This window comes from Octopus bimaculoides, chromosome 16, assembly GCF_001194135.2.
Source record: "Octopus bimaculoides isolate UCB-OBI-ISO-001 chromosome 16, ASM119413v2, whole genome shotgun sequence".
NCBI lineage: Eukaryota > Metazoa > Mollusca > Cephalopoda > Octopoda > Octopodidae > Octopus > Octopus bimaculoides.
The window spans coordinates 46,855,491-46,867,118 of NC_068996.1; the positions used below are offsets into that span (position 1 = coordinate 46,855,491).

General features: G+C 38.6%; 1 protein-coding gene across 2 annotated transcripts in view; it reads right to left on the reverse strand.

The window, feature by feature from the left end:
* LOC106873613 (uncharacterized) overlaps nucleotides 1-11,628 on the reverse strand; it is a 16,608-nt gene that overhangs the window by 4,450 nt on the left and 530 nt on the right. The window contains exons 1-2 of one of the 2 annotated variants that reach the window (XM_014921057.2): nucleotides 11,566-11,628; nucleotides 5,913-6,254 (exon numbers count right to left, since the gene is read on the reverse strand). In XM_014921057.2, the coding sequence (XP_014776543.1) occupies nucleotides 5,913-6,240 (328 nt within the window). In that variant the 5' untranslated portion in view covers nucleotides 6,241-6,254; nucleotides 11,566-11,628. The remainder of the gene's footprint in view (nucleotides 1-5,912; nucleotides 6,255-11,565) is intronic. The other variant, XM_014921058.2, reaches the window with a different exon arrangement.

An 11,628-nucleotide genomic window follows, 5' to 3' on the forward strand; every position in this document is an offset into this window, starting at 1 on the left:
GCGAGGTCGTTGCCAGTGCCGCTGGACTGGCTCCTGTGCAGGTGGCACGTAAGAAAAACACCATTTTGAGCGTGGCTGTTGCCAGTACCGCCTGACTGACCCTCGTGCCCATGGCACGTAAAAGCACCCACTACACTCTCTGAGTGGTTGGTGTTAGGAAGGGCATCCAGCTGTAGAAACTCTGCCAAATCAGATTGGAGCCTGGTGTAGCCATCCAGTTCACCAATCCTCAGTCAAATCGTCCAACCCATGCTAGCATGGAAAGCGGACATTAAACGATGATGATGATGATGATATAAACATGCATTTATAGATAACTATAAATATTCACTACCACACAAAAAAGAAAATAGAAACAAAAACCAAATCCTCAAACAAAATGCCCAACTGTTTTAGAAACCATAAAATAAAATGTCAGTTTGTCAAACCCTTTAGCATTCAGTTTACTCTGTCAAATGTAATTCTTATTTATTCACATTAACGTCTTTTTGCCACTATAATATGGCTGCTCTATAAACAACTGTGTCTTTTCCAGCTGGTTAACGACACACAACCTGTGTCCGATATATCGTGAGTAAGGGAGCGAATCACTATACTCCAGCTTGGCATGACCAGTAGACCATGGTTTCTGGGTCTTTACCCTTCATCAATACTGGACACCTGCCTGCTAGAGATGGCAGTCACTCGCCACCACTCACAATATATAAACAGAGAAGTGGCAGACAGCTGCTGATCTCGTAACGAGCAAAATAGCTGATTCTAAAATCTCTAAACGAGATATAAGTAGTTACTGCTTATATCTTGTTTAGAGGTTTTAGAATTAACTATTTTGATCCTTTATTCACATTGTTTTGAATTAATCATGTATTACCTTGTAGCTTTGAAATTTCAATGATGTGATTATTTTAAAAAGGACATTGTAGGGTAGGTGTGACAGGCCAGATATGGCTGGTTTTATCCTTTTAGCATTCAGATTATTCTGTCAACTGTAATGCTTATTTATTCGCATTGTTTTGAATTAATCAGGCAGTTTCATGTGGCTTTGAGATTTCAATGATGTGACTGTTTCTTTTTAGAACGACATTGTAGGGTAGGTGTGAGAGGCTGGATCTGGTCAGTTTGAACATAAGACAGGTAGAAAATTTTGGGCTGGACGTGGCCAGTTTAAATGCTTAAGGGTTAATATGTCACTAATGTAAGAGTCGTCTCTTTCCTTATTTACTTTTCTGCTGGAGGAACACAGTAAAAGCAAACAGATTCTCAACCAGTTTCAACAAAGAGTGTTCCAGTTGATCGATCAACTGGAACTATATATTTGCTGAATGAGTCGGTAGGAGACTCTGTATACACTTGATATCAATAGCTTTAATGTAATTCACAAGCGGAATCAGAATAAACTTTCATTAATTAGAGGAACAGCTTATTAAAAAAGGTTCCACGCAATTTCTCTTTAACCAATTTCACTCACAAAGCTTAATCCATCATCATTCAGATTACTCTGTCAAATGTAATGCTCATTTGATGATGATGATGATGATGACCATTTTGAGTTAATCATACATTGTCATGTAGCTACAAGATTTTGACAAAGTATTTGTCTATTTTTAGAAGGACATTGCAAGATTCTATATGTGAACACAACACACAAATTCACATAAAGAATCTTGTAAACCAGATACAAAAAACAAGTTTATATTTATACATATAGCTGCTTAGCACTTCTATTCCATATTTTATTATGGCTGATCTAATTAGCACAAACAAACGTGGTATGCTTACTAAAATCTAATGAGAAAGATCCATCTTAAGTCTGTCCGTTGCACTTCCCACTTCCAGTGTCTGATGCTGAAGAGGAGATAACTACTCTGAAATGCATGCATCAATCATTCTGGGTAGAGGGCACTATGAGATGACTGTGTGTTTACACCCATTTGTCTACAACAAAAAATTTTCTCCACGACAAAATACAGTGAATGGTTTTCTTATAGGTTCAAATATCCCTCAATTATATTTGAACTGGTAATAAGTTTATATTCTTAGAAGTAAAGTTGATTGTTCTAGCCCTAGTACTTGACTACAAATTATTTCATCAACCACTGAAAGATAGTAGAAAAGTAAAGTAGAAAAGTAAAGGCAGTGAGTTGGCAGAAACGTTAGCACGCCGGGCAAAATGCTTAGCAGTCTTTCATCTGCCGCTTCGTTCTGAGTTCAAATTCCACCGAGGTCGACTTTGCCTTTCGTCCTTTCAGGGTCGATAAATTAAGTACCAGTTACAAACTGGGGTCGATGTAATCAACTTAATCCCTTTGTCTGGCCTTGTTTGTCCCCTCCATGTTTAGCCCCTCGTGGGCAATAAAGAAATAAGAAAAGTAAAGTGCCTTGTGGTATTTAGTTATATTCATTTAAGTCCTGGGTCCAAACTACCAGAGGACAACTTTGTCTTTCTTCTCTTCAGAGTGGATAAAGTAAATACCAGCTGATGTAGTTTAGCCCCATGTAAGACGTTTTTTTATTAAATCTTTAACCGAAGGGATTCTAGTCATGATCACACTGACTTTTTGAAGAACTCTAGAACTGTGGCATTCTTTGTATTTCTCTTTATTTTATTTTTATATCTTTTGTGATGACAAGTGACCAAGATCTTTGGCAATATGTTGAGCTCAAGAAGACTCATCAAGCCAAATGAAATTGTAGTTGCGACTGATGCCGGTGTCACATAACTGGCACCCATGCCAGTGGCACATAATAAGCATCCATTACATTCATGGAGTGACTGGTGTTAGGAAGGGCATCCAGCTGTAGAAATGTTGCCAAATCAGACTGGAACCTGGAGCAGCTCTCCAGCTTACCAGTTTCCAGTCAAACCGTCCAACCCATGCCAGCATGGAAAGCAGATGCTGAATCATGAGGATGACGATGATGATGATCATTTACCTGTTTCTGTCATTGGACTGTGGCCATGCTGGGGCACCACCTTGAAGGGTTTTAGTTGAACAAATCAATCCCAGTATATCTTTTACTTGTTTCACTCATTGGACTGTGGCCATGCTGGGGTACCACCTTGAAGGGTTTTAGTTGAACAAATCAATCCCAGTATATCTTTTATCTTTTACTTGTTTCAGTCACTGGACTGTGGCCATGCTGGGGCACCACCTTGAAGAGTTTTAGTTGAACAAATCAATCTCAGCATATCTTTTATCTTTTACTTGTTTCAGTCTTTGGACTGTGGCCATGCTGGGGCACCACCTTGAAGGGTTTTAGTTGAACAAATCAATCCCAATATATCTTTTATCTTTTACTTGTTTCAGTCATTGCACTGTGGCTATGCTGGGGCACCACCTTGAAGGGTTTTAGTTGAACAAATCAGTCCCAGTATATCTTTTATCTTTTACTTGTTTCAGTTATTGGTCTGTGGCCATGCTAGAGCAACACCTTGAAGAGTTTTAGTGAAATGTATCGACCCCGGTACTTATTTTTTTATAAAGCCTGGTACTTATTTTATTAGTCTTGTTTGCTGAACAGCTAAGTTACAGGGATGTAAACACACCAACACCAATTGTCAAGTGGTGATGGAGGACACACATGCACACATACATACACACTTATACATACATATCATGGTATTGACCAGACTATTAGATGTTGTTAAATATCACTGACCACAATGCACTTTTCATTGCTTTAGCATTCAAATAATGCCATCTTGCTGGTTAAGCAAGCAGGTCAACATTCTCCCTGATCAGAAGACTATTCTGTTGCAGGGTTACAGGGCTATACCTGTTTACGGCTGAATGGTCTGGAGCAACGTAAAATGAAGTGTTTTGCTCAAAAATACAATGTACTGTCCAATCTGGGAACCGAACTCACAATTCAGCAATTGCAACACCCTCACCATTAGGCCAAATGCCTTTATAGACACACACAACATTATCATCCTCATCATCGTTTAACATCTGCTCTCCATACTGGCATGGGTTGGGTGGTTTGACATGGAGCTAGTAAGGTGGAGAACTGTCCAAACTCCATTTGTCTGTTGTGGCATCGTTTCTATGGCTGGATGCCTTTCCTAACACCAACCAATTTACAGAGTGTGCTGGGTGCTTCCTACGTGCCACCAGCATGGGCGCGTTTACACAACACCAGTGCAGATGTGTTAACACAGCACTAGAATGGGTACTTATGAAGTGGCACCGGTACCTGAAAGGACAAGCCTGCATGAGAAGATATATACACAATGGACTTTTTTCAGTTTCCGTCTACCAAATCCACTCACAAGGCTTTGGTCGGCTCGAGGCTGTAGTAGAAGAGACTTGCCTAAGGTGTCACACAGTGGGACTGAACCCAGAACCATGTGATTGGAAAGCAAACTTCTTACCATACACAGCCACTTGTTTATTTTATTTCATTTTTTTTTATATTGTTTTTAATTGTTGTGTAATGAGGGAGATTTGGCAGCAATTGCTAGGGAGTCAATTAAAAAATACCTGTTAGTATTGTTTAGCTCCAGGTGAGCCTTGATGGAGCCAAAAAAAAAAAGCAAATATATGATCAAATGTAATCCACCCATGACCATTCTGCCTTTTCTCTAAGTACAGGGAAACCAGAACCGCGTCACCTATGTCCTTTTGTTAGACAGCAGGGTGTAATCTGAGGAAGATTTGACAGCCATTTCTAGCAGGTTGAACAACCACGCAGAAACTTCCCCGTTAGCTTGAAAATATTAATTGTTATTATTTATTCTCAGGTCAACTCTGATCAAGTAAACCTATAATCAAAGTCGTTCTAGTCATGACCTTCACTTCATTATCCTATATGTAGAGAACCCAGACCACATAATATAACATGTCTTTTTACAAGATTATAGTGTGTAATTTGAAAGAAAGTTGGCTGCTGTTTTTGGCAAGATGAGCAACCATATTGAAGTCTTCTAGTTCAGAATGACTGCATGTGTAGTATCAGCTGGCATTCTATCGTACTTACAGTGACAGGTCAACTAATATCAGGTGAGAGAAATTAGTAGACAGAAATGGTTTTACACTGGAGTTAAAATCAGCTGTTAGATAAGAGCACAGTTAAGTAATTCCACATGCTCTTCAGAGGAGGGAAAAAGAATACATGTTTGCATGTGAGAAAGTTTGTATTTTCCCTCATATTTACAAGGATTTACTGACTGTAAACAACAGTCTCACAGTCAATATAGATGGTGTCCTTTGCAGTCAGCTATGAAATTATGACTCAACTTCTTGATATGTTGTTGTTGTTGGCATTCCGTCGCTTACGACGTCGAGGGTTCCTGTTGATCCGATCAACGGAACAGCCTGCTCGTGAAATTAACGTGCAAGTGGCTGAGCACTCAACAGACACGTGTACCCTTAACGTAGTTCTCGGGGATATTCAGCGTGACACAGAGGGTGACGAGGCTGACCTTTTGAATTACAGGCACAACAGAAACAAGAAGAAAGAGTGAGAGAAAGTTGTGGTGAAAGAGTACAGCAGGGTTCGCCACCATCCCCTGCCGGAGCCTCGTGGAGCTTTAGGTGTTTTCACTCAATAAACACTCAACGCCTGATCTGGGAATCGAAACCGCGATCCTGTGACCGCGAGTCTGCTGCCCTAACCACTGGGCCATTGTGCCTCCTCTTGACATGTAGGATTCTGTAAACAAAAGCCTTATTCTAATGGTGTTTTTTTTTTGTTTCCATTTCATTACACAGCCATATCTAGGCCCAGTTTGTTGTTTGATACACAAGAGGATTATTATTATTACTTTGCCTGGAAACAGGTGAGGGTTAGTGACAGGATAGGCATCAGAACATAGGAAATCTACCTCAATAAAGTTGATCCAACTCGTGCAAGCATGGACAAGTGGATGTTAAGATGATGATGATGGCAATACAAATATGCGTACTTACTGAAGCTCAACGGCAAAACCATTCCCAAGAATGGTAGTCTTCTCCCAACCATTTCTCTAGGTGGATTTTTCAGCTGGGTCAGCAAAAATAAGCTAATACCATAGCTAACTGTACTGCCTATATATTTGCAGGAAGTGCAGTCACCTTCCTGAATCCGAAATGCGTTTTCTAACCAAGGATATTTTTCAGTAAGGAATGAAGGAATGGGTGTAGGTTCTAGAATGTTCTTCTCTGACACATCATCATCATCATTGTTTGAATCTGGTGAAGTTGAAAATATCACTTGTCCGTCATTTTTGAGTCCCAGAAACTTTTTTATAACATCCATTATGATGTATTTTCCTGTCAATAGATTTTATAACAATTAACGAAAATAAATATTATGTAAAATGAACACTCAGCATACAAATAAAATAAGAAACATATTAATAATACCACAGATATACACAACAATGAAAACATGACTAAATTAGCTCGTTAACCTTTTAGCATTTAGATTACCCTGACAAATGTAATTTTATTTATTCTTAATTGTTTTGAATTTATCAAGTATTATCTCATAGATTTTGATGACGTGATTGTTTATTCTTAGAATGACATTGTAGGATAGGTATAAGGTGTCAGATATGGCTGGTTTAACCTTTTAGCATTCGGGTTACTCTGTTAAATGTAATAATTACACATTATCTCACAGCTTTGAGATTTTTATGATGTGATTATTTTTAGAATGACATTATAGGGTAGGTATGAGATGTAAGATAAGGCGGTGAGCTGGCAGAAACGTTAGCACACCAGGCAAAATGCTTAGCAGTATTTTGTCTGTCTTTATGTTCTGGGTTCAAATTCTGCCGAGGTCGACTTTGCCTTTCATCCTTTCGGGATCGATAAATTAAGTACCAGTTATGCACTGGGGTCAATGTAATCAACTTAATCCCTTTGAAAGTCCTTGTTTGTCCCCTCTATGTTTAACCCCTTGAGGGCAATAAAGAAATAAGATATGGCTGGTTTAACCCTTTAGCATTCAGGTTACTGTCAAATGTAAATACTTATTTATGCACTAGGTTTTGAAATAATTACACATTATCTCATAGCTTTTGATAATGCAATTGTTTGTTTTTAGAATGACATTTTAGGGCAAGTGTGAAAGGCTGCATTTGGCCAATTTAAATGCTAATACACCAGTATGGAAAAAGAACTTTCAGTTTATCTGATACCCAACCATGACCACCTTGCCTTCTCACCTTACTGCTCCTGTTTACATTATCCATTATGTCATTTTTACAGATAGTAATGTTGACTTGAGGCGATTTGGCTGCTGTTTCTAGCAAATCAAGAAACCACATAGACCGGCTCTTAATGGCTCAGTTTCTCATATTTTTACATGTGGTGGTTATTGCTATTGTTTAGCCCTAGGTCTGCCTGGATCAAATAGACCTATGATCAAAAGTGTTCTACTGATGACCATCCTGTCTATTTTGTATATCTAGGACTACATTGCCCTGAAGGCAGTGTGTGATTTGAGTAAGATTTGGCTGCTGTTTCTATTGAATAAACATGCTGGGGCTCCCTCATTCCCATTTGCAGCTAAGTTTAACCTTACTGTACACAAAAATTTAAAATTAATCATAATGTTACAATTTACATTTGTGAAGGCATGTGGCCAAGTGGCTAGGGTGTTTGGCTCATGATTGTAAGATCATGAGTTCAATACCAGGTGGTGTGTCGTGTCCTTGAGCAAGACACCTTATTTCATGTTGCTCTGGTCCACTCAGCTGGCAAAAATGAGTTCTACTAAAAATTCTAAAGGGTTAGTCTTATCACATTCTCTGTATCATAACACTGAATCTCCCTGGGAACTACATTAATGGTGTTCGTGTCTGTGGAGCACTCAGCCACTTGCATGTTAATTTCACGAGCAGGATATTCTGTTGATAAGATCAGCTGGAATACTCATTGTAACTGATGGAATGCTTGTTTTGACAATTTACAAATATAAAAAAGATATTTTCTCAAACGTGAGAGTGTGTGCTCCCGATTAATATCAGAGACATTAAACCAAAGACCATGCTTTCATTTAGATATATGAAAAAGATTAAACACAATTCTCTGCTCTCTCTACCTTCCAGTTGAGAGGTTTTTGTTTTGCAAGGTACTTGGTGACTCAGTCAGCACTGCTTCTATGTAAAAAAGCATCCAGTGCACTCTGTAAAGTAGCTGGTATTAGGAAGGGCATCCAGTTGTAGAAACCATGCCAAAACAGACAATGGAACCTAGTGTAGTTCCTGGCCTTACTGGCTCCACCATGTTATTGTGCAAGGACTGTAACAACCATCTCAATGACTGCGACAAAAATATTTGATAAACAAGTTTGCTTTTTTAATACAAACCGACGTCTCATGTGAGTAGTCAAAGTAGATATAAGTAAATGCGGACTTAATTTCTAAAAATTCATTGTCACCCACAAAATGTTCATATCGCCCACCATTTTCTAGAAATTAGCCCATCGCCCACCAGTGGGCAATATCACCCACTTTGGGAACCTATGCTGTAGAAAAGGGTGTCAGAGGATATATTAGAACCAGGGTCCACTTGATGCTTGGGTGTCTTGGACTAGCTGCAAAGGAGAGGAAAGATGTTGCCAGAAAATTGTCAGAAGCCACTGAGAAAGCAAGCCATTATATCTGACCTAGAGTCACAATGTCTGACTCAAAACTCATACTGTTTAGCAAGAGTTTTATCACCTACATCAGTGGGTGACTCTGGGTAGTTCTGGTGTCATAGTGGAAGGGACTTAACTAGTGGTAAATCTGTGACAAAATAACCTCAAAAAAATCGATTCTTGATATCTTTGATTTGAAATGTAACTCAATCAACTTAAGTAGAATATGAATTGAAAAATGAAATTAGTGAAGGCTAAATACTGTGAAATAATAGAATGTGCTATAGAAGAGAACATGTTTTGTCATTATTTATTTCTTTATTGCCCACAGGGGGCTAAACATAGAGGGGACAAACAAGGACAGACAAAGGGACTAAGTCGCCCAGTGCGTAACTGGTACTTATTTAATCGACCCCGAAAGGATGAAAGGCAAAGTCGACCTCGGTGGAATTTGAACTCAGAATGAAATACCAGCAGACGAAATACTGCTAAGCATTTTGCCCGGCGTGCTAACGGTTCTGCCGGCTCGCCACCCACATGTTTTGTCATTATTGCTAAGCAGGAGTCTGACTTGGATATGAAGGTCTGGTATCTTGATGACAACTATGTACCTCTCCTGTGACAGGTTCTAACTACAGCAAAGTTGATATCTGAGGAATTTTGTCATAAGGGGCTTGAAGTAAATAATTTTAAATGTGAACTTTGGATACCCAACCATTCATCTTTGTCATGAATAATTAAAGTAAGCACCCACTACACTCTCTGAGTGGTTGGCGTTAGGAAGGGCATCCAGCTGTAGAAACTCTGCCAAATCAGATTGGAGCCTGGTGTAGCCATCTGATTTCACCAGTCCTCAGTCAAATTGTCCAACCCATGCTAGCATGAAAAGCGGACGATAAATGACGATGATGATGATCCGAATATATACTGAATTCTTCTTTTCCATCATGGTGCCTCTCCTATCAACATGAGCTTTCCTCGCAGCCTCAATTTCTGATATAGCTTTACAGACAAGAAAGTAAATTTTGAACACAGTATATCTGTGAAAACAGCAGAAAGATGGGAAAAGGTGCCAGCAGATGGCTACAGAACACAAACCCATATTTTGAACTCACCATTGATTCTAAGATGTTACATTTCAAACAATTACTCACAAACATCAACATAATTTCCCATTAAGGCTTTTTTTTATTCTTCGGAATTATTTATTCATCTCTCTGTCTACATTCTGAGAGTTAGATCTTCACTTTGATTCCTGTCACACTCTACAACTGTTCAAAACCTAATTTATGAGAAACTTGGAAGCTTGAACATGTAAAACTGACTTTAATACCCTTTGCTCAAGTGATTCAAACAGTCTGGGTTCATATAAATGCTCATCTCTATGTCTTCCTTGTTTCTTTATTCCTCTTTGACAGGTAACATTCTTGCCTTCCTGTATGGACTAGCTCCAACAAGGAAATGAATGAAACTCTGTAACTGTGAAGAAAGATTGGATTCTTAGCTCTAGGTTGTGGAAAATTTACAGTCAAGACACTTTCAACTCAACTTTTGATCAAACTGATCAATATTCAAAGTGTCACCTACTTTCATTGAGTGTCGAATTTCCTGGAGATTTGTTTTGTGCTTACCTGTGGCAAACATTTGTAGCTGACTTGGATGATCTTCACATCTCCATTAACTTCTGTGTTGAAGCTGACATATGTGCGGTGGTGAGGTGGGCAATTCCCTCTATTCTAGAGATCTTCTTGGATTATCATGTCTCAATTAAAAGCAGGGGTATTTTGACTGTCACAACTGAGCTTGAATCTCAACATTAAATTACCCTTAACTGTGGTGAAAATTCCCTCAATTTTGGATTAGTGGCATTGTCCTGGGATGATGTGAAGAAGGCTGATTGACTCGATTTTTGCCCTTGGGCCTGAGATGGAAGCTTCTTCGGGGTTTTAGGGACGTCACCAATAACGACTCTATCACACATAATTAATACTTTCGGCAGAGGTAAGCTTTAGTACATCCATAGCCGAATAAAGCAATGAAAGAACGTCGTAATCTGTCGTAAAATTGCATTTGACAGTCTGTGACTTGTGAGAGGTTGTAGAGATACAACGTTCGGAAGGATACCTAGCTGTACCAGCGACACAATCGCCTGTGATAATACCATATTCAAGGATGTCTCAAACAAATTTTGAGGGGATCACCAGTTTTCTCTGGTGCGTTGTATAACTGAGCGTGCATGCCTCAATAATTTTACCGTTTTCTTTTGTAAATCGTATTCTTTTTCAACAAATCATTGCAAATAAACACTAAATAATCCATAGTATTCGATCCAGCACTTAATCACTTTTGCCACTCAGTTTTTAAAATTTACTTTAACTTTTTTGTCCGCATACTAGCGAACTTCACATATTCATAATCCCACCTCTCTCTTTCGTGTGTATGTATGTATGTATGTATGCATAGTTGTAGTAATGTTTAGCTGCATTGCAAAATCTTAAGAAAACATCAGTGATTTGCAGAAAGTTTATCGATACCCGTAATAAACATCAGGTTAATGAGTTAACGAGAGAACTTTCTACAGGGCCACTCGAAGCCTCTACATGGTCGCTCAACATAGCAACTAAATTTCCATCAAATCACACCCTGCTGTCCTTTGAAACGGATACACCACAGATTATATATTGAGACTGCGAAAAACAATGTAAAATAAATAAATAAATAAAAACACGATAGATGGTCGCAGTTGGAAAGTCTTTGATCACAAGTCTGCTCAATCATAATTGACTAGGAAGCAAGTAAATCTTCGTCAAACGATATTCTGTCTTAATTAACAAGACAGAACAGAGTTTGTTTTCATATAATTCTACTTACTTCGCCTTGGTCTTAAACGTTTTAAACAACCTTAATATCATAAAAAATGGCAATTTACCAGTCTTTTACATATATACATACACACACACACATAAATATATATATATTAAACGAAATAATTACCTGTCTGAAATATATGCGCTGCCTATTTCATTCTAAGTTAGCTAATAATATATATATTACATT